The sequence below is a fragment of the Aplidium turbinatum genome, chromosome 4, assembly GCF_918807975.1.
Source record: "Aplidium turbinatum chromosome 4, kaAplTurb1.1, whole genome shotgun sequence".
In the NCBI taxonomy this organism is placed as follows: domain Eukaryota; kingdom Metazoa; phylum Chordata; class Ascidiacea; order Aplousobranchia; family Polyclinidae; genus Aplidium; species Aplidium turbinatum.
The window spans coordinates 32,838,990-32,859,190 of NC_137475.1; the positions used below are offsets into that span (position 1 = coordinate 32,838,990).

Genomic DNA, 20,201 nt, shown 5'->3' on the forward strand with positions numbered 1-20,201 from the left:
TGGCCTCCCCCTAATGATCACGTAAAAAAAATCATAAATTTTGCAAAAAAAAGTTGTAGCACAAGACATAATTGCTTGGGTAATTCATCCTGCGCAACTGTGTCACAAGACCTAAGGGGCGATAATAGGCTTTTTCACCAACTTTTTGGCAAGACTTGCTCAATTTTTGGCGAAGAAATCTGAATGCCGCGGAGAGCACCTAGACAACAACATTGACCTAACATTCCAGCTGAAACCGCGGAGATCTATTTCAAACAAACAGTTTTTCTTCCTTTTCTTGACAATTGCATGGCACAAATTCACGAGAGATCCAATGAGCACTGCTCGCAAGCTTTTAAAGTCAGCACATGATATATCTGCCTTCATTGATTCATGAAATGAGAACTGCCTGATCGACGAGATTTTCGACTTCTACCATGCCTACCATGAAATGCTGGATGTTGAACCAAGCAATTGCTTTGCAGCTACTATTAAATTACTAAAAGCGAATTGGCTTGCAGTTTCTGTGGATAAAAGACATGCGACTTTTGTGGATGCGTGTCAAGCTGTTGAATAACTCGGCAATTATCCATAAATTACTTCGAATCTTTGCTACGCTTCCAGTTACAACTGCCTCCAATGAGCGATGTTTCCGTTCACTAAAGTAGCCTACCTGCAAAATTATTACCGCACGACCATGACCGAGCCACGTTTGGATGGTCTCATACTAGCTCAGATGTATTTAAACAAGGATATTATACTCGAGAATGATGCAGTCATTGATATATTTGCCAAGCGCAACCATCGCATTAAACTGTAAATTGTCATTGCGAATCGCCGAGAATGTTCAAAAGGTAGGCTATTCGAGGTCGGAAGGACTAACTTATTGTTTATGTTCTGAAGTGTTTGATATCTTTTGTTGGTTCATTGATTGGAACAGTAACTTACTTCTACGGATTCGCTCTTGATTTTGGACCCCCTCCTATCTGACGGCTTCAACTAACCCTCTCCCTCCATTCTGACGCATCATATGACATTTTGGTATAGCCTACTCCCCCTATTTAAAGGATCAAACAAGTCTAATTTTTACCCAAGTAGAAAAAATTTGAAACAATTAACAACCATTTTCACCAAATTTGAGTTTTCCATGTACTACCGTTGAGACTACCCCTATTGGCCTCCAGCCGCTGATACTAAAAAGCATCATTTTCGGGCTGAAAAAACTTTTCCCCGAAATAAAAAGTCTGACAAAAAAAATTGGCTTTCACAGTAGCCTACGTAGTTTGACAAAAACGAAACTTTTGTAAATACATTGTGCCTTTACTCATAGTGCAGTGGATCCCTAAGCATTCTCTAAAACATTCCATGACAAGAATTTTCCCTTTCTACATTTGGTTTAACTACGTTTTCAGGTGTCAACTTAAAGAAAACGGCATTAAATTCAACTGCCCCATTTAATAGGTGACAAATTTACATCATTATAAACAAGGCGTGTCATCCAACTGCTTCGAACTTTTGCTTTAAACTGCAATACAAAGATGAAGAAAATATTGAAACGAATGAGATTTACAGTATCCCATGAATGTGGTGGGTGTGGATTAGCTGCTCGCTGGAATTCTACGGTACACCAAACTTGGCAATTGTAAAAACATTAAAATAAAAATATTGCAAACTTGTATTCTTGAAGATTTGTGTTGAAAACATTCACCCGGGACGCATTCACCATGCGGCGCTTCCATTTAAAAAACATTAGGCTATTTCACAAGGATCAAGAAAATGAAGCATCTTGTGACAGGTGTCAAACCCACAACAATGCTTGATTGAACTGACTCGTGTGAAAATAAATTCCTTTGTATTTTACAAGGATAGCCTAAACTTTCGTGAAAATTTTGAACCCTGTTTCCAAAACCTCTGCAGACAACAGCAAGGGACTAAACATCAAGAAGTTTCTGTAACGTTAAACGGATAAATTTGATTTGCCGCCATTGAAATAAATTATGAAATTAATTTTATATAAATAGACGATAAATTCTTAGATATATGATTCGACTTGTGAGTCTTTTAAAATGTTGCGGTGAAACCGCAAAGGACGAATTGCCCCAACAGCGGCCCCGCATGAAGGGCATTTTGCACCATCATCGTTCATGACAGTCGATGAAACACAATAGTAGCAGTAAGCGTGCCGCCCGCAAGCTCCTTCGTATGGCATTAATGGCGTGCTCTTGCAAAATGCACACGAGCCCCAATCTTCTTCAAAATCTGAAAGAAAAAAAGAGAAAATAGGTTGTATACTATCGAATATATCGATCTTCTACAACGAAAAAACGTTACTTCACTAAAGTCCAGTGCCAAACGTAAGCTGTAACAGAATGATCATTGCTGTGCTGTCGGCTGCAGCGTGGGTCAGGTGCATGTCGGAAGGCGTACACCGATGCATAGCGCTCAAGTCCGCTTTCCCGCAATGCAGGATAAAGATAAACAAACAAACAAAAAAATCCTATTGTAGTAAGACATAAATCTCGAACCCAATTTTTAATTAGGATGTTGCCAGATATCATGCAACAATAAACTAACTATATATATACGTTTATGTTTTGCAAAGTCTTTGCAAAAATCGTTACGTGTTGAGTTATTATTCATAGTTCAAGTGTGCATGAAATAGAGCATTTAGCCAATAAAGTATTACATGCATTGCCAGTAGCGTAGTCAGGAATTTTGAAAGGGGGGGGGGGTTGACTACTCAACGGCGGGGGGTCTGGGGGACCTCCCCCAGAAAATTTTGAAAAATTGCTTTGAATTTGGTGCATTCTGAGAGCATTTTCAACAAAAATGTGGGTACGAATATTCCTGTAAAATGGTGCTGTCCGGTGGCATAGCAAAAGGATAAGATCATGTTTTCTTCGGCATTTTTCGGAAAAAAAGCTAAGTCTCTGTGTTTTCTTGTTGCTAATTCCTGGCTGACATGTTTGAATGTTTGGTATTGGCAAAACTCGCTCTTTTAATGCAATTTTGTTTAAAATTAGGCAAATTTTTTTTTAGACTGAAAGCATCATTCTCAATATCGTGATGTCACACGCGTGCCAAAGGGGGGGTTGTAACCCCCAAAACCCCCCCTTGGCTACGCCACTGTGCATTGCATATTGACTATAGAGAATTACCGTATGCGTATTTGCAACCTGCAGGAATGTTTTGACCGGTCGACACTTTAAAGATACAAGTTTTTCTATGAATCAGCTGACTGCCGCATTGTGACCCTTCTAGCACTCAGCCAGAGACTTGTCTCTTCCTTTAAAGTTTGTTTGGTAATTTAAGAAAAAAAAATCATGGGGGTAGAAATCGAAACCACGTCATCAAAATAAATACCTCCGAAACCCTAATGCGCAGACTACTACGCCAATCTGCCTATGGCGAATTGTTCACGAAGTTTACTCAAAAATGTTGCAAGAAGTTCACGTGCGTGCCACAGCGACCTATAGATTACAAATAGAGATGTACCGATACCAATATTTTGGTCGATACCGATATCACTTTTTTAGGCCGATACTGATACCGATAATTTGGCCGATACTTTGGTGTTACAAAAAGAAGCAATTTTGGTATTTGCAAGGAATTATATCAAATGCTAAGTTTTACCTTATTTGCATAAAACTATTAAAAAAAGCTTTTAATTGGCATAATTTATTAAAGATTCAAGAATCCAATCTCAACCGCATTGTTGTGTCATAATAGTAGGTTTTAGTAATGAAAGGCCACCGTAATTGAGGACTGGGGAATAAGGGAAGAAAGATTACATCATAATTGGGGTTTCTGAAAAATTAATAAAGTGTTTGCGGAAACTCTCCAAATAGGCTTTCAGAATTGATAATAAGATGTAAAATGTAAACCTTGGAAGTGATTTGTGTAGTCGTACAAAAACTATTCGACAAGTACTGTGCAACCTAAAGGCGCTTGTCGTTTGGTTGAAAAGCTTTTGTCAGGCCAAGACTATACCCAGGTAGCAAAAATGTATAATTTTGCATATTTTTTTACGTTGCTAAACGTCTAAAAAAAAACGTGTAACTTGGTTGTTTTTAGTAAGCTGGTTCTATCAGTTTGTGATTTATTTTCCACCTTTTGTTGTAATAAACTCACCAAGCTTAAACAATGTCATGGCAGAATAAGTAGGTTCAAAATGAAAGCAATGGGACTACGAATCCTCACTAAACTAATCAATAAATGGTCTTGTTGCGCCTAAGATGACAACCTCATTGTGAAGAAAGGAGCGTTCTTACCGGCTATCAACACAAGGTTGAGCACTCACTAGTACAGTGAGCAGTTGCGATTCGCTAACCACAACGGTGTAGCTTCCACATTAGCCATTTCAATTCTTGTCGATGTCAATTCTTGCTACAAAACGGCTGCCGAGAAACATATACTGTAGTTGATTGGATGGTCTAAATGTCTAGCGTGGAAGCTACACCGTTATGGTTAGCGAATCGCAACAGCTCGCTGTACTAGTGAGTGCTCAGCCTTGTGCTGATAGCCGGGAAGAACGCTCCTTTCTTCACAATGAGGTTGTCATCTTAGGCGCAACAAGACCATTTATTGATTAGTTTAGTGAGGATTCGTAGTCCCATTGCTTTCATTTTGAGCCTACTTACTCTACCATGACATTGTTTAAGCTTGGTGAGTTTATTACAACGAAAGGTGGAAATTAAATCACAAACTGATAGAACCAGCTTACTAAAAACAACCAAGTTACATGGGTTTTTTAAACGTTTATATGTATATTATTGTAACTGTCTCCGCCGCCAGTGTAGTCAAATCGTTTGACAGCCGCTGGCTTCGATCAGTCTTTCAACAAGGTTGATAGGATCTCCATTCTGTTTTGTCCTTTGCGATGTTTTGCAATCGATGGAGATGTGATTTGCTGAGCAGGGATCCCAGGCCAGCTTTTCTGATGTCAGATCTCAGCAGTTGTAATAAGTTGGTTACCAACTTATTACAACTGCTGAGATCTGACATCCGGTTCGGCCTTGGTACTTTTTGCTGCCAATTATCGCAAATTCAAGGGCTTTCTGGGGAGGTGAGTCCTGGTGAAATCTCAGAAGATGTCCAAACATGTTCCATCTCATGATGGAGATCTTGCAAGACAATGGTTCACTGTTGCATATTTTGTAGAGATTTTTGTTCGAGATAAGACTGTTTGGCCAAGTATGGCCAGTTATGACACGTAAATGTCTTCGATGACAGGCATCCAATCTTTCAAGACTTGCTTTGGTAACAGACCAGCTATTGCAGTTGTAGATCATAATTGGGATGCAGCACGCGCTGTACAATCTTAGTCGCAACTGCATTGGGATTCTCGATCTCTTGCTCCATAGTTTCCAGTATGATCTGAAAGCGACATTGCCTAAATTGCAGCGAGATTTGACATCGGCAGTGCTGCACAATGATGATCTCAAAAGTTTGTGCGTACGCCATTTTTCGTTTCCTCGAATCGGTAGGCTTTCAGCGTCAGTTTTATTTGTGTCTGCTCGAAATATGTGGGTGAATTCAGTTTTAGTCTCATTCATGAAAAGATTGTAGTTTTGCAGGTTCTTTGTAGCAATAGGTTGTAGCATGTCAAGTGGCTGTCTTTCCTCATCCAGAAACTCAACATCGTCTGCGTACTCCATTTCCAAAGGCATGCAGGTGTCAGATATAGAGGGGTTTGGTCTGGAGGACTGTTCTCGCACTGAGCTCAATGCTGCAGATAGGTAGCAAGTGAAGAGTACTGGTGAGAGGCTGTCTCCTTGAGTGGAACGGATGGTTGTCTCAAAGTTTGCGGACATTTCTTTAAACGTTTAGCAACGTAAAAACGATGCTACCTGGGTAGTATTGGCCTGGTTTTATCCTCTGCTGAGAGTAAAAAAGAAACACAAATGATAAATATTGAAGAAATTGAGTCTCCTTCACAACTTAAGAATCGAACAACGCAAAACTGCTGAAAACAAAAGTTTTGTTTGAGTGAAAGAATCACTGTAAGCAAACAATGCCAAAAGGAACAGGTTGTTATTTTTCTACATCAATGTGACGTTATAGTTAAGTCTACTTTAAAAAATCTATATCTTTGCCACTGCAGAAAATCCGCAGCAAACACCTTTTTTTACATGTGTAATTCTAGTATCGGCCACAGTATCGGACAAATTTTGCCGATACCGATACTCAAAAAATGGTTGATATCACCGATACCGATATATCGGACATCGGGTCTGCTACTATTCGGTGAGTTCCTAACCTCTAACTCCAAACCCCTAACCCAAAAACGGCAATGATAACTAGTCTACAGTACCCAATAATTTAAAAAAAAAATTGAAAAAATCCCCCGTTAAGGGATCGGACTCACCAAATCGGACTCACCGAAACGGGCCATTCCGCCTAATATCGGTACATCTCTAATTACAAATATGCAGCTTACGGAAGACAAAAATTTGAAACTACAAAATATATACGGTACCGGTACTCATTTCATATCTTTAAGCAAGCCGCCAGTCACGGCTTCTCTTTTGTTATGAAATTATGCATTCAAACGCAAAAAAATAAAGATTTCAGATAAATGTGTTAAATGGGATACGCATACGATTCTTAAATCCCAAACTATGGGATATTGGTTAAACGCATACATAAAAAAACAGGCAAATTGACTATGATGTCGATGTGATTATGGACATAATGGAGTTTCATGTACACAATGACTCAAAAAGTGATATCACAAATGTTAACCTGTTTCATTATGCGAAACAAAAACTTGTGATATTTTTCTGCGCATTTTTCCCAAATTCATTAAAGATAAGAAAAACACTCCAGTTTCAGCAAATCCATGCCAGAGTAATTCTCTCCTCATTACATCATGTGTGATTTCTCTTGGGGGAGGATTTTCATCCACATAGACTGTTCTCAGCCCTAGAAACAAAGGCATCATTAAATTTTTAGCTGTAGCTACTTTGAGTACTTATTGAAAGAAATTGCATTGAACAAACGAATATTTAGCAGTATAACCACTGCAGTGCAATAATTCAGCACGAACAAGTGAACACGTAAATTTTCTGTGATTGAACAGAATACTATTGATTGGCGTTTATTTTTTTGTTGCGAGTATAAATACACACATTCATTAAGCAAGGTCAAATAGTACAAACGATCACATAGAATCTGTGGATACTGCAACGGATGGCTGCGAAGTGACCTGGAGGGTCTTCTATTCAAGCAGCCAGCAAACTTGAGACAACCATTCAACCATGATATATGTAATCAAGTGAACACAATTCACCATTATCAATTCAAAACAAGATGAGAGTTGACAGGAAAAAGCAATCAGTTGAACAAGTTTAAATACCCTACCTGCTATTCGTAGCAAAGGAGTATGGAAGCGGCCATTGTGAAGAAACAACAAAATATTTAGCAGTGAGCATACATCCACCAATGACTCGATCAATTTAGAAAAAAGTTGAAAATTTTTCACTTTCGAAATCCAGATTCTTCCTGTTAAATTTGTTGACTTCAACCAATAACTCAAGACAAGAATTGTTTGTAAAAATATTAACTGACGTGGTGAAGCATTTTTCAATGTCTGATTGTTTCCAAACCTGAAACATACCGGTATACATATTGAGGATCTCTTTGTAAACTCAACCCAACTAAAAGTGTTAGGCCATCCAAAATACTAAAAAAATACGAAAAGCTGCAAACTTTTGCCTTAGATATTAACAATATACAAACATGGGTGAATTCATGAAGTAAGGTACGGTAGATACCAGTAGAACAAAGTTGCTGATTCAATTCAGTAGAAATCATTTCAGGCAGAATACCCGAGTCTATGCGGCTAAAAGTCTATCCTTTCACAACCACCATTGTGGTAATGTTTTAGGAAGAATGCTTAACGACAAGATAACAGCATTATTTCATAAAAAATACAGCAAAATTTACAAATAAAAATAAAGATTACAATTAAATATATTACTACAATTGCTTGAAAAACTTTATGTCCCATCCCACGTTACACAGTATGGCATGAGATGACCCCATTCTTGCAGGTTGTCCTGAGGCTGGGCACACACAGGATGGAAGATGCACCAATGATATAAAAGAAGAATTGGTTAAGCAAAAGCGTCATTGTGGAAATGTAAGGAATTTTTAAGAAGAGATATACATATATATATATAGATTTGTAATTAAAATTGAGACTGTTATCTTGTTCTATCAAACCATTTATGTCATATGGAAGGGAAAGTTGGACCTACAACAAAAAACTTAATGCTTTTCAACTCTGGTGCAGTAGAAGAATATTGAAAATATCATATAAAAAACACCTTACAAACGAAGCAATTGGAAAAGAAATGAAGTGCAGGATTGATGGGTAAACAAATAAGCAAAAAATGAAGTTTGCTGGACATATTTTGAAAGGGTCAGCAGGCCAGCTACATCAATATCATTGGTTATTGAAGGTATAGTGAAAGAAAAAAGGTGCAAGGGAAGGAGACAAACATGGGGAGGTGTAAAACAGTAGCAAGACATGATCACAGTAAAACAGTAGTAAAACATAGCTGATTGTCAAGCATGGGAGAAGCAAAAAGAGTAGGCTACCGTAGCGAAAGAACGTGACCTGTGGAAAAAGTTGACAGCCAACCTTTTTCTCGGAGACAGCATATGATGATGAAATATTACAAATTAAATAGAACTGTACAGTACCTTAAACCCAGTAATTTCTGGCCGATTGTCTGGTTGTTTTTCCACAATGTGAAATAAAGAAGTAAACCATGCATAACAGCACGTATATGTGGCTCATACTGCATCAAATCAGAATTCCAAATTTTGTATTTAAAGCACCATTTTAATTGAGCTGATAGCAGTTGTAATACATTGTCGTCAAGTTCTGTAGTATCAAGCTGAGCTACTCTCAACGCAGGATAAACTGCTTTCGTCTGCATTTAATTAACTATAAAAATGGACATCAAAAAATCTACATTCTGAAACAACAAAATTGTGTTGCCGAAGATCTTTATAACAAAAACACTTTGTTAAAAGTTGGTTTGTTGAACCATGAGCAGGGTTCGACCTTAACTTTTTTTCGCACTGGCCAACCGGACCAGTGGCTCACCATTTGCACTGGTCCGCACAAGGCCAACCCAGGGAAAACCACCTTAAAACGACAATAATGAATGATGGCAATTTCATCTTCTTCATAGCACAACCAGGGAAACTGTTGTTTCCATGCATGCAAGGTTAAATTTTCTCGACCGCTTTGTTCGATCATAGGGGAGATGTGGGACCAATGATACAAGGGGACCAATACAACACAGCTCGTTTTTGATCCCTACTAAAAATTAACTTTTTTTTTGGTAATTATTGGAACGAGATTACATAAACCTTCTTTGCCACGAGGTTTGAAAGTTAGGTTGTTGCAAATGCAGAAATGAGACACAAAAGTATGTTTTTGGCAGGCAAAAGTAAAATGTAGTACTTCTGGAAAACTTTCAATATTATGTTCAAGTGTTTATTATAGCAAATGCTAAGTTTTTCATGTACTAGGTAGGAAGGTATTTTACAAGATTGGTAGGCTTTATGAGAAATAATAAGTCGAGTTTTGTGAAACCATCGTTTAATTCAAAGTTTTTGAGATGGGGGAGCTTTGAGACACTGTTAATTGAGACCATGTCTCAAAGGTCCCTGTCTGAATTTGAAAGTATTTTTTGCAGAAAATGCCTATGTTGAAGCCATCCGAAGGCTTAAAAAGGAATTTTTTAAATGAAGCTTCAAATAATGCTTTGCATGACATTGTTTAATATAACTTATCTGTGAGAAAAGCTGCCAAAAAACATAAATTTGATCATACCACTCTTGGCAGATTCTTGAAGGATGGATGAAAAATGAGCCATTTTCTGAAGTGTTGTCACACTTCATTAAATTTATGAATTTCTCCAAATCAATCTAGGTATTTCTGGAAACGTAGCCTACAATGTGAGAATTCTGTAACTTCTGATGAGCATCACCAAACAGGAGAAACTGAGCCTTGTACCTCAGCTTCCTTACAAAAAAATGATTCGATTTTGTTATCTTCAATACGGCCATATCCAAAAGCAGTTGCAAAGGGAAGAAAGAGAAAATCACGAAAACGTAAATCAGTTGTGAAAATCTTCAGAATCTAACACAAGCAGTGTTGTGGAAGTTCATCTAGAAACTGACGTTGAGAGTGTTTGCACCGATACCAGTGATGTTTCATGTGAAGAAAATGCATTGCAAAACATAATTCCTGATTGTCTTTCTACTGGAACCTATGTAGTGGCCAAAGTTCATGCAAATGCAGATGTTAAATTTAAACATTTTATCGGCCAGCTTGCACATGGACCTGATCAAGATAATGACTATGAAATGGAGTTTTTAAAACTAAATTGAGAAAACATCGGACAAAATGAAGGACTGTTTTGTGTTCCCAGGAAATGAAAATGTGGCTTATGTGTCTCATTGTGATATTGTATGTCTTCTGCCAGACCCAACCTCTGTTGCCAAAACGAAACGCTTGTCTGGTGTTTTGAAATTTGCAATAAACTTGTCACAATATCACATTGCTGTCTGTGACGACCCCTCCCCAGCCAACTGTTACTGTTTAAACAATTTTGTATTGAATCAGCTTGTTCTTTCTTCCATCTGTCCATGTTCGTTCTAGAAACTTCTTGTTCTTTGCTTTTACACGAAATGCAATCTTTCTTCAGAAAAAGTACAGTTTTCGTGTAAGTAGTAAACCTGTCTCATTGGTCCCATTGGTGTGTTGCAAAGGTCCCACCCAGGTGGGACCAATGATACAAAAAAGTGAACTTTTAAAAAGTGAAATAATTTTTTAATCTGTGGTCCAATCCAAAGCCTTAGCTATGCATAAATACAGTAAGAAGATGTGCTTCCCTCAAACGCTTAAGTAGCCCTGTACTGCGAAAATCACGCGCGACAACGGAAAAAATACCCATTTTGTTTCATTGGTCCCACATCTCCCCTATGCCTGATTACGTTTTTTCTTCTTTTGTGGCTCTTGCTCCGAGTCTACTCCCTTCCTCTTTGCGCCTGGCTTCGGAACTGTACTACCCGTGGTCGGCGTCAACCACCGCAACATTTTCTTTGTCCAGTAAAGCAAAATTTTGTAATAAAGATAACTTTATTGAATAGAACGCGAATTCTTTAAGCAATCTTGAGTAAACCTTAAGTATTCTTATTCAATAGTACCTAATTCAATAAAACAGTCAACAATCATTATTAATTTAACCTATTTATTAAGTTAATTTGATGCCTCATCACTCACATGCTCTCTAGCACAATCTTAACATTTTTATGCATCAAATCTCTTTCAGAGAGTACTGTACTAGTACTAGGCTACCAGAGCTCACGTGTTGTTGCGATTACCCTTTTTCTTACGATTAACACCGTCACGTGATGTTGCGATTGCTTTTTTCTTACGATTTAACATGTGATGTTGCAATTGCCTTTTTCTTACGGTTTAACACGCACGGATCACGTGTTTTGTTGTTTGAAGAGAAGCGCAAACGAGAACCACGCACTCTAAACGATCAAAAGACATAATACGATATTTTCGCACTGGACAGTCGGACACGTGCGAAACGATTCGTACTGGTCCGGGGAACTTGCACTAGACATTGCCAGTGCTAAGATCGAACCCTGATGAGTAAATAAAATCACTGAGCAACAGCAAGACATTATCATGACGGAAACAAATAATGAAATGTATGATATAATACAATTGTTTTAACTTTTATCTTATTTTTGTTAAAGCTGCTGCAACCATCAAATCTGGCAACCTTCATTTGGTCACTTCTGGACTGTGTAGTGTGTACACTTGATCTGACTTTGGTGACCTTATGGTCTTTTATTGCCATCATTGCTGTGCGAATTATTTTTGTTTATTGTGTTGTGTATATTTTTTGTTTATATATTCGATAGCAGAAAAAATAAATAAACTGAACTTGCCGTTGTAGCAAAAAATGTCAAAATATGGAAATTGTAAAGGATTTCAACGCATGGTCACTGGTTGACAACTTGTTCGAAACAAGATTAAAAAATAAAACCTAAGTTCATATGCAGCGAATTAATCCCTTTCCACATTGGTACAACGTGCAGACGTTGCATTGATCAATGAAAAAAGGAACGATCTGCTAAAGAGATGATTTTTAGTCGAACTTAAAGTCCAAATAGACAAATCACCCAGCAATTACTACATTTAAGTTTTTCTTAGTAGACTGAAGATAAGTGTTTCGGTTGGCCGAAATTCCAAGGGCACTTGCAGTGAAATTGTGGCAGATGTAAATTTTTGGCTTTAACATGCATTTATTGTCAAGTAGGCCTAGTGTTTCTATGGACAGATTTTGTTGTTGCTTAGTGATGAGTTTTCTCTAATTCTGTAGTTGGGTGGTACATGACTTTGTGTTTGACAGTTATTGGCAAGGCAGCTTGGACTGGAACACAAAAAAGTCAAATCAAATCTTTAATAATGAAATTGTTTTGGCTACTGGGTTACTTCATTATAATTTTAAGAGAATTCATGATTTTTTCTACAGGGTTTTCAAATATTTATAATTTTTTGGTATGTTGATTGTTGATCAATATGAAGACTAATTTATAAATAGTGTTGGGCGATATTGAAAAAAACAAAACGATACGATATTTGAAAAAATACTCGATATTTCGATACTTTTCGATATTTTTGTACTAATTAAGAAAAGAGTTTCTCAGTTTTCGAAATTAGTGTTGGCAATTGCCGAGGTGATTGCCGACTCAGATGCATGAATGGCGCATTAGCGTCGGCAATAACAATGCCGAGGCTACAAGAGCGCTTGTAAAGTTAGGGTTAGACATTCCTCCCAGTCGTTATGCCACAGCCATAGATTTGCTCCTTAGTCAACACCCTGATGGAGCTCTGCGAAAGAGGCGTGTGGATGGGTATCAAAACACGAAAGCGGCAAATCGTGGACGCTTCATTGCGAACGGCGAAGACACTGTAGATTTACATTTTACAGCCAAGCGATAAGCCTCTTGATGTGTCCGATTCCAGTGATGACACGACAACCTCATCCTCCGATACAGCATCTGATGATTCCGATTCTGACATCTAGTTCTTCATCAAACAGACTTTGTGTTGCTCGCAGTATCCCAACTGTGCCAAATTATGTTAGTGCATACGTAAATCGAGGCAATTTTCTCGCAGGGAGCGATTAATTTGTTACCGGTACTTGGTTGAGCAATTAACGTTATTTTATGATAATTCAACGTCACTAGATGTTGAAGTAATGTAAAACAAACGTAAATTTCTTATTGGGCATTGTTGTTACGCAATATAACCACGAGACCAGCCGGAAAAATTAAATCGATTTGTGCTGACTCGAACGTTGAATCAACCCAAAATTAAAGGACATGTCCGCCGTCACAGCATGTGATGTCCGCGGGAAGTAACATCTAGATCGGTCATATTTGTCCGCCGAGAAATAGCACAAGAACTAGCGATACAAATCGTCGTGGATTTCATAGCACGAACATTCGAACAGTTGTTGCGATAATATATTTTCCAGCGCATTCTAGCGCGCATCTAGAAAATGTGAATCCTGTATCCCTTAGCTTCCATTCAAGGAGGAAAACTTTCGATTCTTACGTTGCTTCAACGATTGATGACATTGAATCAGCGTAACAAAGGTGAATTCTTCGCTAAGAATCGATAGGAGTTCAGGTACTTCTACACTAATCACGCGCAATTTAGTTCACGTTTTACGTCACAATGTCTGGCTTTGATCTCCGAGTAATAATGATACGGCAAGGTTGGTTACTAAATTAGATTATACGAGTAGGCTATAACCGCAAGATGCAACAAAACTTGTTAAGTTTTGGTATTACAGTAAGAAAGAAAAGACCCAAAGAAAATTCACTTTCGCTCACATGACACGCAAAAATAAACTTAAAGAAAAAAGCCTGTAAAACTTTGCACAGCAGAAAATAGCGTTGGTGTAGAAATTTTCCGACTGCTGCCCAGAGCATTGTGACACAATAAGCAACACGACCTCGTTCGGTGGAACGATCGACGGCTAAAACTGGTGTGTCCGCCGTGAGACTTAATTTGTCCGCTGAGATAGCTGCTCAGACCGGACACGTTTGTCCGCCGTCAACAAAAACGAATTTCGAGGCCTGTAGGCTACTTCGAATTATATGCTGATCACTTTGAACTTTGGCTCTTAATACGAGTAGATACTAAACTGAGCAAACTGCACCTCGTTATTGACTCCCAAGAAAAAAAAAGCGGAAGAAATCAAGAAAAACGTTTTTCAATCATTGTTTGCTTCAACGTCACCATGCTGGCGTTTATCAGCTACCGTACTTCTGTTTCTTTTGTTATCTTAGGAGCAGCGCTCTTGTTAACAAGTAGATCTTTTAAATGAGATTGATCCGCAATGAAGGTCAAACTAACGCAAATCTGAACTTAGAAACATTTGATTTAGGATTTTTTTAATAATTTGCGGGGGGGCAGCCACCCCGAGCTAAATTCACGGGGGGGCGCCGCCCCTCCGGAGTCGGCGCCTATGATATTGTGGTCACATTAAGTGTAAATATATGTAATTGTATCCCCTATTTTGGGGTCAAGGAATTCAAATCTGTGCTTTAAAATGCATTTAAACAAAACCAAACGAGTCAAAATAGCATTTCAAAATCCATTTTCATACTTTGCAAGTTTGCACATGACGAACTTCTAATGCCATTTTTGGAATGTTTCAAAAAGTTTGGGATGAAAATTTTTTTAAGTATGATCTATGATTCCCATTCTACTATAAAATGGATGATTAACAATTTGGTATTAACCATAGAAAAATTTGCAAGTCTTATAAATAATCTTGCATATAAATTTCATGCAAATTAAACAGTACTGTACCACAGGTTCTTGGAAAGTTACGGTACTCTTTAACATTGTCTTAAGATAAAAATACTTTTATTGTTATCAAATTGACATTGCATAAATGATGCACCTGATTCCTCATCGACTCTTTGATCATCATAGCCCAAGAAACTGTCATCTTACACTGTAGATCTTCCACTTCATTAGGTGGGTTGAAGATGGCACAATTGTTTAAGACGATGCGGGTCTGTTTTTCAGCACCACATTCACAAGAAAAAGATGCCATTCCCCATTGGTACAAGGTTGAGTGGAAAAGCTCAAGCTGTAGCAGTGATAGTAATCTCGCACTAATTGCATAGTAGGCTACAAGTCCTGCGTGTATAGTAATCACTCTAATCAGTACGGCAAAAGTACCGGTAGTAATCATAAGTAGCTTCACTTTATGTCATCGTAAAGTCTCAATGCTGGTTATGTACTGTAGTCATAATTTTCTGAGTAAACGAATAGCTGAACTCATAAACTATGCAAAACAAAAAGAAGCTCAATTTTTTTCTCAAAACATCATTTTAAAGCTTCATTAAAAACCTTCGTAGCCTAACCAGTCATATTGTAATTATTCATTGCACATGTATATGTCAGTCATTTTTATTGTGTTTGTTGTAATGTCCACTACTAACATCAATTTCGATTCCAAAAACTACCTCTCTACATCAGATACTAAAAAATTCTTTCAAGAAAGTAAAAAAACAAAGCTCTCCTTGTTCCACTTCAATACCCGCAGTCTAAGCAAAAACAAAGACAAACTCGAAGAATTTTTGGCCGAAATTAATCACCAACCAGATATTATTGCAATTTCTGAAACTAAAATAAAACCCAATTGTGTTGATAACTTTAACCTCATCGAATACAAATTTTTACACAAAAACTCTCCTACAAATGCTGGTGGCGTTGCACTTTACATTAAAAATAATATTGCATATTCTATACGTAATGATATTAGCTTAAATGTACCAAATTGTGAAGACCTCTGGATCGAGATAAAAAGTAATTCTCAAGACAGCGCAGTCGTGGGTGTCATCTACAGGCATCCTGGACCAAACATTGATAGTTTTCAAAACAGGATAATATCAACTATTGTGGAAATTGAGAAGACGAAATCACAATATATCATTTGCAGAGACATCAACATCAACCTTATGCATGAAAATAAAACCCCTAAAGTAAAAGAATATTTGGACTCACTTGTGGCCATAGGTTGTAATTCCGTGATAAGCCATCCAACTAGATTTTCTAAAATTAGTGAACCATCTTTATTGGACCATATTTACACAAACATTGAAAAACAACACAAAACCAGCGGTATCTGTTTATATGATGTTTCTGATCATTTACCAGTGTTCTTGAGCGTAACTAATTTGAATTTCCTTAAAGGGGCAGTAAACCCCAAACCATACTTTTCGATTTTTTTGTTTGTAAGTGCTCTACACATGTATAATAAGTGGTTGTCGTTGAAATTTTCCCTCAATTTCATTGCGTTTCTTTTGTAGGGCCGTTTTAGTTAGCCCTTAGTTTCAGAGCGACGCGTGCTCACTGAACCGTGCAATAATCGGACGTGACGTCATAACGGTACAAGCTGCTCGTATGTTTACGTAAGATGCATTTGAAATGCAGAGTAAGAGATCGCTTATGGTGTCGTTTCCAGCAAATGCAGTGAACTATTTATGTCGATTTTAAGCAGCTTAATAGTTGATAAAATGAACACCGAAAGCAACTAGCTTCAGGCAAGCACCATATTAGTTTATAAAGAACTAGGAACATTTTCTCAAGAACTCTGATAGGTATACTTTACTGTACAAGTACAAAAATCACTCTCTCTATGCACACGGCAAAGCTTTTCTTGAAGCAGACTTTGAATTGTGACTTCTTTTTATTTCAAATCAGGATATTTAAATCCAACATATTTTCTATCTTCACTTGAAAATTTTGACCTAATGGCCGAAACAGCGCATGACGGCAGAGGCACACGGATTGAATGACCAAGGTAACCCCAGATCCACGGAACAAACTGTCTGTAGACAATGTGCCTATAGCGTATTTAAAAACAACTTTTGGTTACATGAATATAATACAACATGATTGCCCATTTTTAGGTATTGCTACATCATTTAAGACGGGTTTTGGTTAGAAAACCATGAAAAATAAGATGCAATTGCATCAGAAACATCTGGATGCAAACGTCTAAGCATAAATGCATAAGAATAGGTGTGCTCTCCCATTCTTCTCGGTGTTCTGCCAATGTTTCCCTTTCACATAATGCAATCTTCAAGAGGCTCTTGACATGATCTTTAAAATGCATTTTAAATCAATAAAAATGTATGGTAGTCACAATGATTGATGCACACGTTTCACTTTACCGCATATGCTTACCCAGTTAGCAAAATCAGTCATTTTTACATTGATTCAACGTTTTGCAGACGTTGAATCAATGTAAAAATGACGGATTTTGCGTCAAATAAATGAATAATAAAAATGACAAAATTTACGTCAAATCCGTCATGTTTACATTGATTCAACATCTGCAAAACGTTGAATCAATGTAAAAATGACTGATTTTGCTGACTGGGTAATCACACACTACAACTACACATGGTATTATAAAGTAGCAGTTTTGGAATATTGTTGATTTTACAAAATTATGCTGTATAGATAACTTACAGTAAGTGGGGTTTTCTTTGATCGTTTTTAGAGAATAGCCAATCCGAAACCAGCGGTAGACCTGCTGCTATTCTCGTTGGAATGAATAGCAGTTACAAGTTGTCTATAAAGAAATGCAGATCAAAGTGATGTTTGCACTCACAAGCCAATAAAAACTTATCTGTAGGTGTGTTTATTATATCCATTATAACAAATCCATAACAAAAATGTTGACCAATAATAGGCCTTCCCACTCCGCCCCGTTAGCTCAGTGGTTACACGCCCGACTCAAGATCACACGGCGCAAGTTCGACCCTCGGAGTGTGCGCTTGAGCAACGCACTTTCAGGACTGCTCTCCATTCAGCGGCACCTAGTGAATGGAATAATTCCCTGGCAACAACACTTCAACAATCGGAAAACTTCAACTCTGCCAATTTCGGTAACCGGCCCTGTGTCAAGAGCCTCACATTTATGCGGGTGCAACCTACTTTGTACCATGAACAGTTCGTACCATGAAAAGATCGAGAGAAAGCAAACATTTTAAAGTTAGGGTTAAGTGAAAACTCCGATCCGTGTGCTATTTTGGCTTTTTTTATTTTATTTTTCAATTTTCTCAGGGTACGACTTGATGGTACGAACTGTTCATGGTACGAAGTAGGTTGCATCCCATTTATGTACTGTTACATTACCGTTGCATATAGTTCTAGCCGGTAAATGAAATAAACACCAGTTGGTCAAGGACTTGTTTTTGTTAATACACTTGGTGAGTTATAGATGGGTCATTTTAAAATTACATGTAGCTAGGCATCGCTATACCAGCAGGCAGCAACTAAAATGTAATAGGCTTAGTCGGAAGATATTCTAAATTATATGAAAAAAAAATTCTCAAGGATGATGCAGTACTCCCCATTCCCAATTTATGTACGGTACTTTATAACAAACATGTAGTAACATAATTGTTAAGCCAAAATTACTTCAAGAACTTGACATTTCCTGTCAGGCTGTCGTATGGATGGATTGGAAATTTGTTGTGGAGTTGTCTCATCACTGGACCTTGACTCCAAAGGTTGCAGAGTTGTTGAAATAGATTTTTTTGAAAAACATTGAAGGGCATGCATTTGCGGTTTAATTTAAGCTGTGTTGCAAGTCCCATGTCAAATTGAAGAAGATTTTGAAAATCTGTTTTCTTGAAATGGAGTCGGCATTATTATGCTGGTCTCTGTTGCTCCTGGCCATACTCATGTGGTGTTTAAAAACTTATCCCATTTTAATTTTCTTGTATGATTTTTTGGAAATTTGAACAAAGAAATTTTATCGACAGAAGAACCACCAGATGAACACTGAACAGTCATATACAACACATCGACTTGTCATGATGAGTACAAAACTGTAACAGGTTTAGCTTAATCTATTTATGTATGATGTCAGTAATAGTATAGCACTGGGAAAGCATGTAGCCTATATATATATATTGAGGTAGGCATACTACCTAGTTGAGCCTGTCTGATAGGCCTGTTGAGAACACAAACATGACTAAACATGAAAAATAAATAAATTTAAACCCCTACAACCCTTGACTGGCTAAATCTAAACCTCTTGTTATTAAAATCCCATCAAAACCATACATACTGTAGCACTGCAGGAAAATACTGGCATTTGCTTGTTTCCTGAAGTGCAAGGCCTAGTGTAAATGTGCAAAAAATGATGTAAGCTAGTATCAAGGCTACAGTAATAATAATAATAATGTCATGGTTTTATTTAATGTCGCTCTACAACAGCTAAGGTCTTTTAGCGACAGGGCTCATATTTAATTTTATATCTGGTTTTACGATGTTATCACATTATTACCCGATTTATTCTCACTGCGTTACACAAGAAAGAACACAATCGGTACCGTTTTTAAAGTCTTCGGTTTGACCCGACCTGGAATCGATCTCAGATCTACCAGCACCAGAGCCGAAGGCGAAACCACTCGGCCACTGAGCTGGTGCAAGGCTACAGTAAACTAAATCTGAGCTAAAATTGTTACTTGTGATAATTTTATCTACTGCTGCAAACGCCTCAAACCTTATCTACAGCTGCATACCACAGAGTCACAGACCTTAAACAGTTAAACCAGCAAAATGTTTTGGCGAACTCTGGTTATGACGTCACGTAAGCAAATATTTTATTTCGACAACAGTTGAAGCGGTGTGTGTTGGAGTTGCAAAACCAAAACTTTGTTTTAAGATTGCACGAGAACAAATGAGTGTTTTTTCGTAAAAACAAGTGCAACGTGTTTTTGAATATCCCCTTTATGTATTTCAACTCTCAATTTGCATTTGAAAATGGACTTGTCTGCCCCTTTAAAACCAAAGTTCCGAAATTGACACGATGTATGCGGCATTTTGACAATGAAAACTTTTTATCTGAAATGCATGTTGCTATGAACTCCCTTGATTTCACAAAAAACAACGTCAACACACAATTCTGTGAATTCATAGATGCGTTCCAAAAAACACTCAATAAACACGCACCTGTAAGGAAATTATCCCGTAAAGAAGTTAAATTGCAAAACAAACCCTGGATCACAAAACTAAAAGGAATTCTTAAATCTATAAAGACAAAAAATAAACTATATCGAGCGTGCTA

At 37.6% G+C, this 20,201-nt stretch overlaps 1 protein-coding gene and 1 long non-coding RNA gene across 2 annotated transcripts; both read right to left on the reverse strand.

Annotated features, from left to right (window-relative positions):
* Positions 1-378: 378 nt before the first annotated feature.
* On the reverse strand, positions 379-9,354 carry LOC145768617 (peroxisome biogenesis factor 2-like). Its single transcript, XM_082580155.1, has 4 exons — positions 8,689-9,354; positions 7,342-7,586; positions 6,724-6,903; positions 379-2,238 (listed from the first exon to the last, which is right to left on the reverse strand). The coding sequence occupies exons 1-4, from the start codon at positions 8,925-8,927 to the stop codon at positions 2,012-2,014; spliced, it is 891 nt and encodes a 296-aa protein (XP_082436281.1). The 5' UTR covers positions 8,928-9,354; the 3' UTR covers positions 379-2,011.
* A 7,457-nt stretch (positions 9,355-16,811) lies between these two features.
* Positions 16,812-18,820, reverse strand: LOC145768127 (uncharacterized). Its single transcript, XR_014288911.1, has 3 exons — positions 18,545-18,820; positions 17,591-17,693; positions 16,812-17,218 (listed from the first exon to the last, which is right to left on the reverse strand). It is a non-coding gene; the product is annotated as an uncharacterized LOC145768127 (long non-coding RNA).
* Positions 18,821-20,201: the final 1,381 nt, after the last annotated feature.